This window comes from Anser cygnoides, chromosome 2, assembly GCF_040182565.1.
Source record: "Anser cygnoides isolate HZ-2024a breed goose chromosome 2, Taihu_goose_T2T_genome, whole genome shotgun sequence".
Classification (NCBI taxonomy): domain Eukaryota; kingdom Metazoa; phylum Chordata; class Aves; order Anseriformes; family Anatidae; genus Anser; species Anser cygnoides.
The window spans coordinates 127,883,665-127,902,918 of NC_089874.1; the positions used below are offsets into that span (position 1 = coordinate 127,883,665).

The window sequence follows — 19,254 nt, forward strand, 5'->3', positions numbered from 1 at the left end:
CCCCCCCCCATCTACCATTGAAAAGGTCATCATCTGGCAAAGCACTTGAAGTGTGTCTATCTTTAAGCAAGACAACCTGGTTTACATGCTTCAAGCTAAAAAAAATATGGTGAAATGCTTGTGGTTCAGAGCAAACATGATGTTTACCACCGCAATTAGGATAGCTACCAGTACAAGCATTTCTAATAATTACGCAGTGAGTATACAAATATACTCCAGGTTTATGGACCCCTAAGTAAGCCCTGCTGAGTACAACATGCATACACGAATGGAAGCTGACACGAAGCAGTGTGCTGCCGCAGGTACAGCACTTGTTCGTGGACACCCCTGAGCGCCTGCCTGCACAGCAGCGAGCGGTGTAACCCACAGCAGCAGAGTGTGACTCTTTATTCCCCTCTAGTGGCTGGTTTCCACAATATGAGAGTTACCAGTCACCGGCCGAAGAAATGGATCAGACATCGGGGACAGCAGTACATGCCAAAAGATCTCGCTTCAGTCCTCGCTGTCACCCATCCACGCTACTGGAATGACAACAGTGCAGAGAGATGCTCCTGTGGCCTGCCTGACAGAGCCATGGAGCAGAAGGGAAAGGAACATAGTTTTAAGAACCGTATTTTACACTCTTAGTCACTAACATTTAATTAACTTATTCTTTGTATTCCTCTGGAAGGGAGAGGAATGTAACTGTCAGCTGGTGTTATAAATCTTTTAATTAATTATTTGAGTCCCTGACTGTTAGTGTTGCTGGATATGGATCTGGCCTATCCATTTTGATGATGAGAGCTCTGCTTAGCAGGCTGCCTCGCAGTTGTAAGCTGGCTTCCTTACAGTGCCTGCCCATAGTCTTCTGCACTTGAACTGTGAGATCTTGGAGCAGATCTGTCCTTGGAACACATTTAACATTTTGGCATCCCTGCCCATGGCGGGGGGGGGTGGGGTGGGGGGGGTGGTAACAAGATGATCTCTAAGGTCCCTTCCAACCCAAACCATTCTATGCTTCATGTATACAGTCGGGTCCTTCTGTATGATTTGTGTTCTTATATGCAGGGCTACTATTCCTTTTACTAATGTGTTATGACTATGTGTAGCCAACCAAAAGGAAAACAATTATAAACATGCTAAAAATGGATACAAGTGGCAATCATGACTTGAAATTATAGTGATTTCTATTAATGGTTGTATTAGTAATAGGATATTCATATTTTTTTTTTGAAGTTTAGATGCATTTGTCTCTAAACAGAATGAGAGAAGAGTGTTCCTAAACAAGCTATTGGAAGCAGGAAGGTGAACATGAAGAATGAAAAGAAATTACACAATACATCTGAGACTAAGAGGAATCAAAGAGATAGTCACTCATCCTCCTAAAGCACAGTGTGGGCTTATGAATCCGGGATTTTTTAGTGGTTTGTTCTTATCCTTATTGAGAGCCTGAGAATAATGCAAGCAAGTTCCCAAGGGTTCCAGTCCTGCAGGGAGTAGGAATGTTTTATTGCAGAGGCTGAGTGTTTGTTGCCAAGATCACAATATGTAATGGACAAAATATCCAACACTTAGAGAGGTTTAATGCTCTGGGAGAGTGATGAAGCAAAGGAAACCTCGTTTTTACCATAAGCCTGAGCCCAGCCCAGATTTTGAAGTTGTATGGCTCTTATCTTGCAGTGAATATAAAAACATTGGACGGACATTCAAGGTTGTATAAACTCAAGCTGATATGGATAGGGGTAGCTCAGTAGGGATATTATCCTTACTGAACAGGTATAAACAAATGCACCAAACAAGATTAGGTATACAAAATCATTAGCATGACCCTTCCAGTGACGTTATTCCCAGTTCTGTCTGCTAACTTGATGTGGGATAAAAGGCAAATTGGATATTTCAGTACAACAAACTAAGATGTTTCAATTTCTTTTGACAACATACTATCTAAGCAGATCCATTTTTAGGGGAATAACTAAATAAAAAGCTAGATGGCAGCTTTCTAGGTCAGGAACTGCTAGACCTCCATTATTTTAAACAGCTTGAAGCACTGCAATATTCAGCCAGTGTGCATGTATGCTGTTTTAGAATTTTTTTACAACAAGGGTATGTAAAGTTCCAAGGCTGGGCTTTAGCAATAAAAAATAATGACTCGTGCATAAGGTGCGGGAACTGAGGGATTTTTATTTTCCTGAAGGTAATTTCAGCTTCATATTTTAAATACAAACATACTGTAAGAGCTATATTTAGTCAGCTGTTGACTAATGGCTCTCTTTCCTCTTCATGAAGTAGATAATGACTTTGCACAGAATATCAAACTCAATAGAAGCAGAACACAGAAATTGAAGAACTCTTTGTTACAAAGTTATTACATTCATAGAAAACTTTGACATATTGAAAGCTTTATCAAGAAAATATGACCAGGTTTTTGACGAGCACTGTATCTTTTAATGTGTCTGCTAGTTGTTTTCTTTTTTACCAATTGTTTTTGAAAGCTTTGTTAAGGAATTTCCAGTGACAATTTTGATAGTTGAAGCATAAAAAACACCAGGAACTACAAAGCCATGTAAAGGTCTGTAATAAACTCATATATTGCTACTATAACTTTCTCTTAGATATTAATGTATCTTGCACTTCAGATGCCATCTCAAAAAATAATCTTCCTACAGGGCACGCAGATCAAATTTTAGCCAGCAGAAAGAAAATTGTTAACTTGCCAACGGGTATTTGTGACCCACAGAATACCTTTAGAGACAGCTAAGTCATCAGTTTCCTTTTGTTTTAAGCAGTGGCAGCTCTGACTCTCCTGAAAAACAACTTTATTTTAGGTAAAGTCTGGGCATTTTAACTGCAGTGGGTAGCGCAAGTGCCCATAACTTTGAAAATTCATTGGTCAGTGTTTGAACTGCAGAAATCTTATTCCTGAAAAATGGATGACATGACTGGAATTACATAGAATACTATGGAATTACTTAATGGAACCGTACTCAAACTAAACATATCAAAACAAAAAGAACCTACCAAAACATCAATGTTACTGCACTTTTCTTCCTTTGGTGAGCAAAGGGAATGATGAGAAAACAACCAAAATACGATAGTTAATATGTCTGGATCTCAGATATTATAGGTGTAGCCAAAGGATAAAAACTGAAAAGAGTCATCACAAGCATCTTAAAATTACACACATACCCATTTTTTATATCTTATATTTTTAAGTTTGTGTGGTGCATATGATTTGAAATTGAGACTTCTTTCACTTTTTGATGCCTGTGTGCAAATTTCTGCAGTCATTTTTGTTCCTACAGTTCAGTCCAGTTTTACATAGATGTGCATACTGTATACTGTTCTTTATACCCAAATACATTCCTATGAATAAATGTTGTTTGGCTTTAACAAATATCTACAAAATGAAACAAGGATCATAGGATAGCACAATACAGAGACTATATTCCACAACTGGGCTGTGAAGTAACTGAGTGTTCAGTTGCTCATGCAAAAAAGATTGCTGAGAGATTGGGACGTTATAAATTTATATTAATTTTAATCCAGGAGGTTTTTGTTTTTTAAAAAATCTGATGCTTCAATATTAAAATGAAAGTTCATATTTAAAAGACCTGTGTTAATGTCTATTTAAAATAAACTGAGAAGGCAAAAGGGACATACCCTGACTCTTGTGTTTATTTGTGAATCATGGGCATTTATTGATAGCTGTCTTAGCGTGGCATATCTTAAATCTACCAACAGTTTTAGTGCTCTCTTTGAAAAAGAGTAAAAAACGCTAACAGTGAAGCTTCTTTTCCTACTCTGTCATGTCACTGAGCCTGTGCTCTCTGCAGGAGATACCTGCACTCCCATACTTCAGCACTCAGAACTTTCTGTTAGGGGCTGCAGGAGACCTTTCACAAGAGAACAGTAACACGAAGCTCTTGGTAAGGAACTGCCTAACTGAAGTGCCTAATCCATATCAAAGGATAACATCTCAGTTAAGTGTTATGGGAAAATGTGGATTTATGGGAGTGTGTTTGTTTGGAAAGCTAATTCTGCATTTTGCTTTAGAAGATTTCCCACCACAGCAGGATTGTTAGCGTGTCTCCCAAGCCACGTGGAAAGTCTAGATTATATGTTTGGGGGATGGTTTAGAGAGGGAAAATGTCTAGGGAAATAAAATTACAAAAAAATTACAAACGGTGTCAGAAAGATCCACCATTTTTGGAGATGGTCAAAAGCCTTCTGGACATAGGTATAAGCAATTAGCTCTGGATGGCCCTGCTTGAGCACAGGGTGTGGACCAGAAAACCTCCAGAGGTCCCTTTCAGTCTCAGCCATTCTGTGATTCTGTGAAAAAGAAACAAAACACTGAAATGAACAACAACAAGAAAAAAAAAACACTGAAGTTTTAACACTGAGATCTTGGGCTCTATCTAATTGCACAACATGCAACTGTAGACAGTTAAGCTGTTTTTAAAATCTCCTTTAGTAAGTCCTCTTTCCTACTTGTATTGCAGATAGTCTCGTTTCTTTATTTCTCTTATTGGCCTCTGTAGAGTTTGCAGGTCCTGGTGCGGTCAGGTCTCAGCAGGTCCAGAAGCACTGCTGCTTTGAAAAGTCAGGCTGTGTAGGGCTGTGGAAACATATGTTCTCATTTTTGGATCGTGGGAGGGAGGCATCATTTTGCAAAGTGGGCGACTTTTATCTATTGGAGCAGTCTGGGTTATGGAGAGACTTGTGAAATTTTACAAACATCCTCATCTGATGGGAATCATTAGAGCCATTATAGAGAACCTGCATCACTGGCAATTATCCTTATGATTGTATGATCCTCATTAGACTGATTAAACTCGCTTAGCACCAGCCAAGGTAGCTGTACTTCAGTGGAGACAATATGCTAAAACTTTGAGCTGATATGAATTTTAGAAGACTCGCTAACAGCAGATTAGAAATCCAAATACGAAAACGGCAATCCTTCCTAGTACCAAGGAAGACAAAAACTGCCTCACTGGGATGAATAGTGAAGCTGAGCATGTTCCAGCAAAGCTGTTAAAGGATTCTACAAGCTTTTGCTTATGTTACAGGGTATGCAGCGAACTGTCTATATAACAGGCTTACACCTGACCTCCTTCTAGGTAGAGGCACAAGTTTTAGGTCAGTTAAGAGGTCTCTGAAGTCAAACAACAGTCAGTGTAGGAGCAGAACTCATGATCTTTTGACTCCTGACAAAATTCATCCTTCTTTAACGGTTTCTGAATCAGGAGAAGCTTGTGCTCTTGTGTTCGCAGAGCACAGCTTGACTGGGAGCGGGCAGCCTGATTCAGCAGATGTGCCGAATGCTCCCAATACCTCCAATACCTGGGCATTCTTCAAAGCTGTTTTGAGCTTTTAAAAAATTCTCATGAAAATGTAAGATATGCCTTTTTTCTTTTTTTTTAAATGAAAAACAGGTGAATGCTGGTACAGCAGAAACAGTCACTGCAAGATGTGTCAAATCCTGAGAAGAATATTTCTGTTTGTTCTTCTCTAAAGAGAAACAATAATAACACAAAAAGCTGTTCAAGACCCTGCTTGTGGAGAAGGTGGGGGAACTAATTACTTCCAGTGGAGAAAGAATAAATCCTGATGTAGCCATTAACTCACTACTCTGTGAAGCCAGCTAGAAATTTCTCATTTACTCCACCAGCCCTTGGCTACTGGAAAGAACTCGACATGACCCGTGACCAGCGAGCATCTACCGAGGTACCTGAACTGTTTTATTAACATGCTCGCAGCCGCAAACTGGGAATTTCATCAGGATCACGAGAAAGGTAGCGTTTTATGGTTGAAACACAATAAAAAACGCAGGAAAAGCGCTGGCTGTCCCCCTGCAAGCCCACAGTCCGCTCTGAGGTAGCCCAAGTTTGGGCGCAGCGTTCAAGCCCCTCAGGGCCGAACTTTAAGCCAGGGGAGAGGGCAGGGCATGGCTGGGCTGGGCTGGGCTGGGCAGGGCATGGCTGGGCTGGGCAGGGCAGCCCCCGCCTCCCGCCCCCCTTTTGTCGCCGGAGCCCGGCCGTTAACGGGCGCCCAACGGCCGCGGCGCTGCCCGGAGCCCCCGGCCGCCGGCTGAGGGAGCGGCGCTGTGGCGAGGGCGGCAGCTCCAGCCGCGGCTGTGCCCGTAACCAAGGCGCTGCCAGGCGGGCACACACACCACACGCACACACACCACACACGCAGCTCGGGGGCCGCCTTTGCAGCTCGTCCCCTCCCTGCACCATGCTCCGCTCCAGGCAGCGCCTGCCCGCGGCTCCCTGAGGGGGGCTGAGCCCGCCGCCCGCCGCCGCCTCCAGCCCAGAGGAGCGGGCGGCTGGCGCCCGGCTGCCTCCCCCCTGCTCCCGGTTAGCGGAGTTAGCCCCGGCCCCGGGACTTCGGGCAGCCCTTGGGCGGCGGGGGGAGAGAGCCGGGAGCAGCCGGAGGGACCGCAGCAGCCACCGCCGCCGGGGGAGAGGAGCTCCAGCCCCCGCCTCCGGAGCTCTTGATGGCGTCTCACCAGCAGACCAGGATCCAAGCCTACCTGGAGAAGAACAAGATCGGGCCCCTCTTCGAGGTGAGGCGGGCTCCCCCCGGCCCCCTGCCCTGCTCCGCGCCGCGCCCCCGCGCCCCTCCGCCGCGCCCCGCAGCCCGGCTCCCCGCCGTGTGCCGGCGGGGCCGGAGGGCAGGTGCCGCTCCCAGCCCAGCCCGGGGACGCGGCCGGGAGGGAGAGAGCCGGAGGGCTGCGGGCCGGGGAGCCCGCCCTCGGGACTCGGCTGTCCTACAAAAAACTCTGTGGCCGGCGGCTCTCCGGGCGGTTTTATCCGCAGGCGTACGCTTGGGAACCTTCCCGCTGCTCCAGGTTTTGCTTGGTGTTACGGAGAGGCACCCGCTTGGGTTTGGAGATGCACAGATGTGCATATTTTACTATTTCCGTGCATGAGCTGTGAATACTTGGAATTTAAAAGGGTACTAGAGCAATCATGCCGATTACCATTTCATCGTCCTGTTTCTCATACGATTTTTAATCTAAATGCACGTACATTATTCTACTCCGGCAGTGTTATCCTGAGACACGAGTCTCCCTTTCTTGCTATTGAACTTGCTCTCAGTCAAGCTCACTACATATGAGATCTCTTTTATTCTGCTTTATAGGTACTGAGAGTATAGTGTGGTGGCTATCTGGTAATCAGTACAAGCTTTGGGTAGCCTTTGTCAACCTGAATAACAGAGGGTGAATTATTTTTTTTAACTGTTTGCTGATGGTCAGTTTTTATATTTTGCATGGACTGGGGCTGGTACGACACAATACATTGCTTCAGTGTCAGAAGTGTTAAATGTTTTCATTTTGCAACGAATAAAATCCTATTTGATCAAACTGTAACTGGGTACTAGGGAACAGCTGGTGTTTTTTCTAGCCTGAGAATTCACAGAAACTGAAACATTTGTGCAGTTTAATTTCTGAACAAAAGCCTGTTCCTGTCAAGGCAGTTGCTAGGTCTGTGTAGGTAACTGACTCCTGCATCTTTTGGTGGGAGTTAAGTGCCTTGCGGTTGTTGAGGAGTTGGGCCTTGACAGCTGTCACTTTCTTCTAAATTTTCATTAGCTAACACATCGTTTTACACATTAAAATTCAGACGACTTGACATCACTTTTTTATGTTTCAGCCTAGTTTCTCAGTAGTGTACGATGCTAATTTCTATTGTGGTAATAGTAAGATGCTTTAGCTATCAACGACAGAGAAAACAACGAAGAAGTTGTGTTTGTTATAGCATTTCATACGTTGCAAAATACTTCACTCGTCGCTATGATATAGGGATTTCATTGTGGCTGAAAGAGTCTGTGGGAAGCTGTTCACATCCCTTAAACCTTGCAGACCGTCCACAGGTTGCTAGTGTGCTCCTGGACACCAGGAAGCGATTTTGTGTGTGTGCAAAATCCACTTAGACCCGAATACAGGAGTGGATACAAGGCTGTAGCATTCATGTAGCTGTCGAAAGTTACTGTAGTCCATAATACTAGGAAAAAAGGATCATAATTCTCATCTCTCCCACTTCCTTATTATCCATTTAAGATCTACTTGTCTTATTTCATTTTGGTGATGTGCTTTTTATTATCAATGGTTTTTTGAAGATCTACAACCTGTGCTTGATCTTGTCTTCTGCTTACTAAGGGCTACGTGTTTTTGAAGTTGACAGGAATTGATCAAAAACTACACATAGGGTCAAGCTTATGCTCTATATTAGTATTTCTATTATATATGCATTGCGGTGTAATAAGAATACCATGTGCTCACAGTCAGCACATCAGTTTTTCATGTCTGTAAAAGTTCTGATATGTTGAGAGACCTGTGTTAATCTTTCATTCAGAAGCAGCCAGCATTTTCTTACACCACTTGTGTTTTTGATGCTAATTAATCACCAGTTGTCATAGATGACAGCCATCTTTTTTTTTTTTTTTTGCAGTGAGTACTAATTTTCTAATACCAAGTCAGAACAGAGTAGACATGGATTCAATTTTCTACTGTGTTATTTGCTGAGCAGGTTGTGACTGTAATTGCTCAATATATGCTTCAAGCCAACGTTTTAGGGAGCGCGTACAATAACATTGTGAAATTGAGGGCAATCACAAGAAAGAAGAAAGTGCAGAGAGGACATGGAGGCTTTTGAGGCGAAGGCAGGGGTGACGGTGCGCAACCAGATCATGTTGCAGACCTGCAGAAATGAAGATGCAGGGATCAGGAGGACTTAACACCACAGATCTCAAGAAAATTCTGCGGGCACAGTGAGCTGGAGTACTAGGTGGCTTTCTGATGATAAGGTGTAATTCCCCTGCATTATAGTCAAGGGTGGTGCATGCAATTAGTTGCCCATCGGTCATTCTGTTCCAGTTGCTTGTGCTTCTTCTGATAGCGTATCTTCTCTCCTTTCTGGCCTGCCTTCTCTTGACATCGTTAGGTCTTTGTACTTCATTAACCAGCAGTACCTATCTAAGAACATCTGTTCTTTTGGACTTCATCTTTTTTCACCTTCAGCTCATGCTGTATATGCAGATGAGTACACTTTTATTTCTCCACCGAATTTTTTAATGATTTGACACTTGAATTATCTTGCTGTGAAGGTGTTCAAGAGAAGTACTGGCATGTGAGGTGCAAGAAGACTATAGGCCCTCCTTTTGTTAAAAAGAGTTGTTTCTATAAAGAAAGGTGGGAGTAACCTTCTGGAGAAAGAATTAATGAGCAGAGGCTGACTCAGCAGGCATCAGTCTCCTGCTGACTACCAGAACCTGTTAACAGATAGTAGGAAGTCCTATCCAGTCAGCTATGAATGGTAACACACACGTTCACTTGACTCCAAGCATTTTTACTAGTTAAATTCTTATTTATGGCTTAAAGGTGGGAAGGAGTGTGGGTGGGAACTAGTGTGTACATCTGAGACTGTGTCAATTTTAGGACTTAAGACAGATTGCAAAATAACTTAGATACTTCAGCCCCATCTCCCTCTGTTGAATGTAGGTCCTGAAATATTTTTTTTGTCAGAATTGCTACTTAGCTGCCATTTCATTTTACAGGTGCTGAAAGTTTTTTGCAGGTAAAATTCCCTGTGAACCTATAGGTCAACTGCTAGATGACCCAGGCCATGCAGGTGTTATTAGTACTGACAGTAAGCTTTTATGCTAACCCTCTAAATTCTGTCAGATTCTGTCAGGTTTCAGGAACTGACTTATCTATCCTGTTGTGTGTGTATTTTTTTCTTTTTGTTGTTCTTTTTTTTCCACTTTGAAAGTTTAGACATCTCCTGTAAGAGTTTATTGGCATCTGGGAACACTGTGGTCAGACACCTAGTTTAGATTTGAGGAATGCCCTTTAGAAACACCTCTCTTCTGTGATTTTTGTGGCAACACTTAGCATAGCACTACCTGGTTTTATTTATTTATTTTCCATTTGAGTCTTGGAATGTAAAAAGCATTCTAAATCTGAATTGTTTCTGTGATGAAGCTTCACTGTTGTTTTTTTCCATCTTTCTAAAATGTGAACAGGAGGTATGTGCCTAAAATTGGCTGGGACAGAGTATTCAGAATCTGCACCCACTCATTTCTGCCTGAGTGAAGTATTGACCCACTTTGCATTTCAAGCATCCAATCCAACAAATTCTTTTCTTGTGCTAATAATCTCAATGAATAATTGTAATGCCTGTGAGTATCTATACATTTAGACTTCTGTGCAATTGCATCTCTTCGGCATTCAGTTGTGTTGTCATTTGGGCAACCTGACAGTTAGTTTCTACGAATTTGAAAGCTGGATCAGCACTCTTAAGAACAGCTTGCAATAAATCTTCAAGAGCTCCGAGATAAATTTAGTGTTTGGGAGTTTTCTTATTTATAGAACTGCAGCTAAAAAGAATCAAGCAGGTACATTGTTGTTATGCAAACCAGGAAACTGTAATTCAAATTATAAAATGCCAAAATAACTTCTTGAAGTAAACATACCTAAGGATTTTTCTCAAAGTAATGTGGGCTTAGAACTATAATTTTTATTCTGAACAACATAAAGATTGTATTCACGTGATCACACTTACCTTGTTTTCTTTTAGCAGACAAAATTCCTGAATCAAATACAATAGGAAACTTTCTTTTTCCCTAAATGGGTTATTACTATTAGTGTATATTGTCCACCAACTTCTATTACTTAATTTAAATAAAGTAGCTATGTTTCTAGCTTAAACTTAAGCCTTAACATACCCTAGTGCACCTGTTTGGTGAATTACACTACTTATAGTGCACCTTGTGACTGAATTAGTCAAAGTTGGGAGTGAATTTTGGAGTACAGGCCATCTTCTGCAGCAACGTTTGCTCTCAGTTCTTAAATGTACAAATGTAGGGACAGTCAACTTCTGTGTCTCAGTTACCGGTTTAAGATTCCTCACAGTACCAAATTATTTTTTAAGGTACAGTATCTGTGATGTGATTGATAGGGATGCTTTCACACAGTTGTTTTCTTTTGAGCTTGCTCAAATTATCTTTTATTTTATGTTGCTGTTATGCTTAATTGGTTAGATTCTGTCCCTAGCATGGAAGAGTCTGTGTTCTGGATGATGTGAATTTATCCAGAGAAGCATTCAGTTTGAGGAATTTAGATGAAGCTTTTGAAAGACCAAGTTTTTCAGTACCTAGACATGATGAGCATAATTTGAAGTACTACCTGGTTATCTAGTAGCATTGTTTCAGCCCAGCAGTCCCCCGTCTTTCAGAGGAGCCACTATAAGCTGTTTTTCAAAGGATGTGTGGAAGCTAGCAGTGGTCTGGAAATGCCTCAGTGTTACCCACGTTGGGGCTGGGGGATCGTAGGTAAATTTTAATTACTTTATTTTTTGTTGTCTGCTGCAGTAGGACTTTGTGGTAGCCTTGATGTGCACTGAAGTAAAAGAAGGGGGAATGAAAGTCAAATGGAAAAATGATGCAGAGATGTCCTTTGTTTTTCAGAGCGTTCACTATGCCTTCAACTCATTGTCTTGGTAAAGTTGTCTTTAAGGGAAAACAAGTCAAAAACCAAAATGCAAATCATAAACAGACCCTTTCTCACTAACAAACAGTTCCGTGACCAATAACTTTGTTTTTTTTTTTTTTTTTTCTTGAATTTTGTGACCATTAAGGTGCAACAGATGTCAGAAATCTTTCTGTGGATGAGACATGCATAATTCTTCTCTCCTGTGGAACAGGGTTTAAGAAAAGAGGTCCTCCCTGCATGAGATGATACGTTTTGGTCCTTCTACTTGGCTAGCTAATCTCATAACATTTGGAAGAACTTGCATTTTTGTGATGTCTGTTCCTTTGAGGATTACTGAAATTAGTCAAAGGTTTAAAAATATTGGAAACAGATAGTGAAAGAGGTCGCAGGTACAGGTGTGGTCACAAACATACACAATAATCACATAAACCTTGTTTCCAAAAACATTACTTTACCAAAAGGGAAATAGGAGCTTTCTTATTTGCTTTTAAAAATTCTTTTGGACACAAGATACATGAAGAAATCATTATTAAATGATTTAATCTGATTTAAATCATTAAGTCAGAGTTAAATTGTCTTAACAGTAATAATCAAATGTGAAGACTTGTATCTAAAATATGAAATTACAAAAAGAAGGATGCATAATAGTTTCATTTTATGTTAACTTTTAATGTTTTTAAACCCGTAACATGACAATTACTTTGTTTCTTTAGATGGGGTGTAGAAGGCATAACTATCTTGCCATAAAAAATAAAAATAAAATAGCTGGGAAACTGAGGAATAGTTCTCAATTGAGTTGCTCAACATCAAGTACCAGTGGAGCCTGACGGCTCAGTGCTAAGGTCTAGTGCTAGTAGATGTTCCTGTTTAAAATAAAATGAGTCTAATATCTGCGCTCTAGGACTTACAAGGGAACAATGATGGGTTTGGATTTTTGTCTGGCAATCTCTATAGTAATGAGTCAGCCTGGATCAAAATAAGCCTATTATAACTGCTCTTTTTTCTTTGCTTTTTATTACATTATGAAGTCTCTTCCAAGTTTTGGATGATATTTAGTGCATGGTGTTAATTAAACCTGAAGTAAGCTCTTCAACTGTTTTGATTCTTTTGATTAATCCAATCTTTTGGTACAAAGGACAAATGTAAATGTCAAATATTAAATAAAAAACTTTAATGGCCTTAACTCAGACTTTAATTTCTTTCTAATGTACTCTTTGTAGTTACTGACTTATGCTTTTCCAAGTGTGCTAGATGCTATCCATACCAGCGAGTGAGCGCTGTCAGCCTTCTGGCTGCTTTGGAGCTTCTGAGGGGGAGTACAGTTCTAAAAGGGTTGGGCAGCCAGTACCTGAGACTGAACTCCTACTACATGTGATGTGCCTCTCTACTTTACGGAGCAAGCGTGTTTCTTAGTTAACTTCTTTATTTTGATGTTGACTAAACAGACACACCTAGAAGGATGCCTGCTGTTAGTGCTCGCTTCTTTAAAAAAAAAAAAGTGTTACTTTGTAAACTGGAGCATTAAAATAATTGACTTAGGAACATAATATTCAAGAGCATTTTAACATTATGTTCTATTACAGCTTGGCTCTAATTTTGAAGGTCTAATCAGCACTCTTTTTTCAATGTCTTTTCTTCCCACTCTGTCCTTCTCATTTTCTGTCTTGTTTATATCCACATCCTTTCACTGAATGTCCAGTCCTCCAGCAGCCAAATGTTTTTTGTTTTTTGTCCCCTCATTATCTCCTCTCTTTGCTATTCTTCTGCAGTTTTGTCTTGTTGTTATGTTCTAACATACTTTCCTGTTACCTGCATTTCCATTCTGAAATTCTCCCTGTACACCCTCAGTTTCCTTTTGCCTTTTGGTTTTGCAGACACAAAAAAGGAATAATTAAAAAAATAAATGATAGAGACTGATAATTTGTTATTGTGATTTGTTTTGTGATTTTTTATTTATTTTTTTTTGAAAAGCATATGTTCATTTGTATGAGTAAGAGATGTACTTTATCTCTGGATAAAGGGATGCGAATTCAGGCGTTTATATGTTCACCAACTTATGGAACAAAGACTACACAAACCCCTTATTGTCTGTAATATTCAGATAAAAATGAGGTTATCTACTGTTATTTTCTATTTTCATCCTTGTACAGATGGACGCTTTTCTTATTCTCCTAGCTGTGAAATGTGAGAGAGAGGTATCTTCTCTGCTAAGAGATGATGCTTTTCTACCTGAAACCACAAGAAATAGTTAAAACCTAGCTGGAAGCAAAATCACTTTGAAATAGAACTGTGGTAGAAAAATGTTTTTCTGTCTTGATGAAGGCATTGTACTGCTTGAGTAATCAGTGAAGGTTGTGAAAAGCAGCTCTCATTTGACAGGAGGAACAAAAATTTAATTCTGGGATGTAGGTAAGTATGTGTTTCAGGTGATTGTGCTCTTTATGTCCTTACCAACGTCACACAAGCATCCATATCTACTCTCAGTATAGAGGGTAATACCCTTTTAAGAAGCTTGCAACAGACATGTTTTTGATGGCCTTAACTTTTGTGTCAGGTACCCTATGCCATGCTGTGTTAATTTCTCTTCTGGCTACTCCTTTTCACTGAATAGCTATTTTTAGTTCCATCCGTAAGTGTTCAGGGAGGGTCCTTAGGCTGAAGTTACGATGTCCCTCTTGTTTTGTTCTTCTGTTATTTTGGGCACTTCTCTTTCCTTATTCACATAAAATTCAAGTATCATTTATAAATTAAACATACAGTTTCCAGTGAAACACCTCAGTTTTAAAGGTAACTCCAAATAGCAATGTGAGAAAATGTGCTACACTTATAGGAAATGCCAATACAAAATGAAGAACATGTGAACTTGCTTTTCCTTAAGTAGAAGACTTTTATATCAGTCACCTCTTGCAAAATTTCTGTCCATACAGAGTGTGGAAATTGCTACCTTCTTGTGTACTTACATGAAGGATTCTTTCTCTCTCTGCTTTTTGCCAGCTCTCTGCAAAATTCAATGAGTAAAATCACTCTATTCACACACCAGATTTCTCTATAGTAGCTGGAACAATAAGCTTATCAAGCTCTTTTGTTGGCTTCTGGAGGAGCTGGTATCTGGGACAAGAATCATAAGAGTTTAGGTCTTTTCAGCTGTGAGTCTTTTTAATTAAATCTTTCCTCCCATTTGTACTTGTTTAACTCTTGTAGTTTCACACTCAGAGCCACAGGTTCAGAGGCTGATCTAATTGCCAGCTGCTGCAGGTCCTGTGTCTTCAGCTCTGGTTGCCCAGTCCTGCTGCTCTCACCAGTATGAGCAGTAGTGGTTGTCTGATACTACAGCTGTCCTGTTTGGGAAGTTGAAATGGAAGAAAAGGAAGTCTGCAAAGTGAAAAGGGTTCTGTTGGTTTAGCTTGGTGGCTCAGCCTGTGGGCTCTTGAGGAGTGCACTGATGGCTCAGGAGAGAAAATGCGCGTGGCCAGAGAGTGAGGGCAAAGAGGAGCGCAGATGCCTTCCTCTGCAGCAGCAAGCTGTGGTGGGCATAAGTGATCTCTGTATCACTCCCTGAGTTTAAGTAACTGCTCAGTCCCGTGTACCACAAGCTTATGTGCTTAAGTTAGCTTCATATTGCTGTTGACTTTTAAAGGTGCAATTCCTCATAGGTGAGGAGAATGTCACGGATCCCAGCCTAGTCCCGTCTGTGAAGGAGCAGCAGAGGGAACTGAAGAAGACGGCCTAATGAACTAGGAGGAAATGGACCATGTGAATAATGCTGAAGGGGATGGGATACAAAGATTAATGCTGCATTACCAACACATTATTTTTCTTTTCTATTTGTTTCTAATAATATTGTTCTCTACAGTTATGTGGAATCTGTGCTTTTTTATTTTTTCTTTATAAGAAAGGTACTGGTTCTTGTGGTTGCTGAGAGGCAAATAGAAGAACATATAACTTCTCATCTAAAGAAATGTGCATGTTTTGCAGTGTCTGACTCAGACTTTTAGTACTTGATCTTACCAATACTGCTTGGGTATAGATTTGCCAGGGAGTTAAAGGTGTCTTTAGCACTTATATTATCACGGGCTGCTGTACCACAAACTCCTTCATCAAGATTGCGTTGCAGTACAATTTGGTGAGCATTGCATCTCTGTTGACATTTATATGAGTAGAAGAGTAAACTGGTGATTGTGGAAGATTCTCTGGTCAGATATCTATCTCAAAGAAATTTGGAATGATCCTTTAAGGTCCTTAAGTTCTTTTCTGCACTTCCTAAGTATTTTAAAGATTCTTTTCCTTACTGTTCTAATCAGAACAAAGTAGAGATGCCCAGGAATACACAAGCTGAGGACAAGGACACAGTTTGCAGATGCAGAAATCCCTCTGGGTCTGCCATCATGAAGCATCATCCATAACTGCTCTGAGGATGAACTCTGTTCAGGACTAACCTTGTAGAGGATGTAGGCTGCAACTTACTGAGTGTCTTGTTAAGACATGTACTTTTGCATGATCTAGAGCCCCCAGGAAAAAAAAATAAAAATAAAAAATTAGATTGCAGAGCTCCTCCTAAGTGTGCCTTAGTTCAGAATAATGCCTGTAGATAACAACGCCTGTAGTCTAAGATGTGTAAATATGTTGAAGCTATTGGGAGACGAAGGCTTAATGTAGACTTACCAATATGGAACAAAGGAGAGATGCACAAGGAGAAGACTAAATTACTGGAGCATCAGATTAAACCTAGATTGCTTATCCTGTGAGGCAAGAATACCTGAAAGAAAAAGATAGCAGGGATGAAAAAGGAACAAAGGTAAATAAGAAACTCAAGATATTTTCCTCCGTGTTTTCCTATGGTAATAGAGGAAAGATTAGAAGAATGAAGTTGTCAGAAATGAAGATCCACTTAACATTTGCTTAAACACCGAAGAACTTAAGAGTCAGGAGAGGAAATAAAAGCACCCAGTAGGTAGGATATTGAAATGGTGTTCCATTATCTGGCTTCTGTTCCTGCTTGTGCAACTGTTGTCCTGCTGCATTGCTCACATGTATTATTCTGTGCTTGTGTTTTCCCCTTCCTTTATCTGTCTTGTTTATCTGCATGAAGACTGCAGACTCCTCTGGTTCTTACAGGTCTCATTTGGTTTAGGAGCTCTCACAGCAGGGCCTTGAGCTTATATGGCCCTTTGGCTTCCTGCTCTTTCTTTGTACTGCCTCAGTGCCTGACAGTGCTATTAGTCCCACTAATTGTTTCCATGTGTTTTTTTTTTTTTTCAATTGGACTTTTTTTCTCCCTTCTCCCCTTCTCAGTGTGGCCCTTCAGAGTATTGAGAAGTCTCAAGGCTGCAGCACAGGCCATGTGAGCATACCCTGTTCCCACAGGGAGCTCTGCTGTAGCCACAGAGGCCCTGATTTACAAGAGTAAGGCCTTCACTCGTAACCAGGCAGAGCTAGTCTAACATTAAATTAGCAGCAATCAAATCATCAGGAAGCTTTAATTGGACAATCACTGTCAGAGGTGGGAAGTTACGTGCTGTGTCAGAAACAAACAAAAACATACATGAGTGATTTGCATGCATTGTTTTCTAAATAAAAAGCATTGGAGAATGAGATTAATAATGCTTTGGCTGTTATTAAAAATAGCTCTGCAACCCAAAAACTTAGCATGTCTTCTAAAATTACCCAGATCTCAGCTTCTAGAGATGAAGTGATTCTTACTTGCCTAAACCATTGCAGTTTTGACGGTAGAAGTATCTGATGAGAAATGATGGACTAACTGCAGTTAAAGGTACAACTCAGTTATGTTCCCTTAAAAATTACCTTTACTACCAACTGAAAGTTCTCAGTCATTAGTACAGTAATACTTACTTAAATATGCAATAACAACATCTTGATTCTCTAGCTTTCTTGTAAAACATAGTCCTCTAGTCTTTTGTTTGAAAACCTAACCCAGAGGACAGCTTATGGATGCAGCAGTTAGTGTCCTGTGTAGGCTAGCGAGGACACGCTGAGTAGATTGCCTATGACAGTTTACAGGAAGGAGATATTTGAGGCGCAAATGACAATTTTTGGAAATACACTAGTTTTGTTTATATGCTGCAGTTACCTTGTTTGAACCAGATGGTTATTTTAATAAATTGATCCATATAATTTAATTATTAGAGCTCATGATTTCTGATGACTTCTTTTAATACTGTTATTTTTCCTTTTTACTTCCATCTTTTTCTTGTGAAAATATTTAGTCATTAACTTACATTTTTATTACACAGAGCCCTATATTCGTAATTTTTCTTTTTTTCATGCATATGCTTTGCATAATGTAAAAATGGCTTTATTTTTGTGTTCATATATGTAACTTATAGGTTAAATAACTGACGGAAAAGTACATTCTGATTATGTAAGCTGATATTTATTTAGCTGTCCCCATTATCTCAGGCCTACTTTGTTTGTGGGCACGATATGATAAGTGTCAGCTTTAAGTCTCTGCAGCCAATGCACTTGTCCTCCCAGAGGCCAAACAGAAGTATCTAACATCCCCTTATTTCAGGGACTCTTTTCAGTTCAGTATTGACACAGTTTTCAGCTGCTCTTGAAAGCTAGTGTGAGAAAGATTTTTTACATTACATACTTTGGTGAAGAGTCCATAAAGACTTGAGCATTCAAGTAACTTTTTGATGGAACAAATCAGGAGTAATCCATGAGACAAATCTCGAAGGTACAACTATATACGTATTTCAGCTTTTTTTTCCCAGTAGCATTGCATATGAATCTGGACTTGAATAATCTAATTTTCAGCCATAAGTTCTGGTGTTACACTGAGAAGTACAAAAGAAAAAGATCCAATAATACGATTAACAGTAGTTGGGTCACTCATACTTTGGCTTATGTCTTCATATGTGTTTCCATGTGTCCTTAGAATGCAAGGTATGCTATGTTAAATTCCTTCCTAATGCTATGATGATGGGCAGATGTGGGTGAATCATAGAATATCCCGAGTTGGAAGGGACCCACAAGGATCATTGAGTCCAACTCCTGGCTCCACACAGGTCTACCCAAAAATTCAGACCATATGACTAAGTGCACAGTCCTAACACTTCTTAAACTCCGACAGGCTTGGTGCCATGATTACGTCCCTGGGGAGTCTGTTCCGGTGTGTGACAACCCTCTCAGTGAAGAACTTCTTCCTAATATCCAACCTGAACCTCCCCTGTCGCAGCTTGACACCATTCCCGTGGGTCCTATCACTGGTCACTAAAGAGAATAGATTGGTGCCTGCCCCTCCACTCCCCTTGTGAGGAAGCTGTAGACCACGATGAGGTCTCCTGTCAGTCTCCTCTTTTCCAGGCTGAACAGGCCCAGTGACCTCAGCCGCTCCTCATACGTCTTCCCCTCTAGGCCCTTCAACATCTTCGTAGCCCTTCTCTGGACACTCTCCAATAGTTTCACATCCTTTTTGTACTGTGGCACCCAGAACTGCACTCAGCACTCGAGCTGAGGCCGCACCAGCGCAGAGTAGAGCGGGACAATCACTTCCCCCGACCAGCTAGCAATGCCGTGCTTGATGCACCCCAGGATACGGTTGGCCCTCCTGGCTGTCAGGGCACACTGCTGGCTCATATTCAGCTTGCTGTCAACCAAAACCTCCAGATCCCTCTCTGCGGGACTCCTCTCCAGCGTCTTGTTGCCCCGTCTGTACGTGTAGCCAGGGTTGCTCTTTCCCAGGGGCAGGACACAGCACTTGATCTGATAGTGTAAAATTTACAGCCATCGTTTTTGGAAGGTAGTGATTGACA

General features: G+C 40.9%; 1 protein-coding gene across 6 annotated transcripts in view; it reads left to right on the top strand.

Moving 5' to 3' along the window:
• Positions 1–4,930: 4,930 nt before the first annotated feature.
• C2H8orf34 (chromosome 2 C8orf34 homolog) overlaps positions 4,931–19,254 on the top strand; it is a 220,264-nt gene continuing 205,940 nt past the window's right edge. For all 6 annotated transcript variants that reach the window (XM_048076998.2, XM_048077002.2, XM_048076996.2 and 3 more), the window contains exon 1: positions 4,931–6,550. In XM_048076998.2, coding sequence (XP_047932955.2) covers positions 6,482–6,550 — 69 coding nt within the window. In that variant the 5' untranslated portion in view covers positions 4,931–6,481. The remainder of the gene's footprint in view (positions 6,551–19,254) is intronic.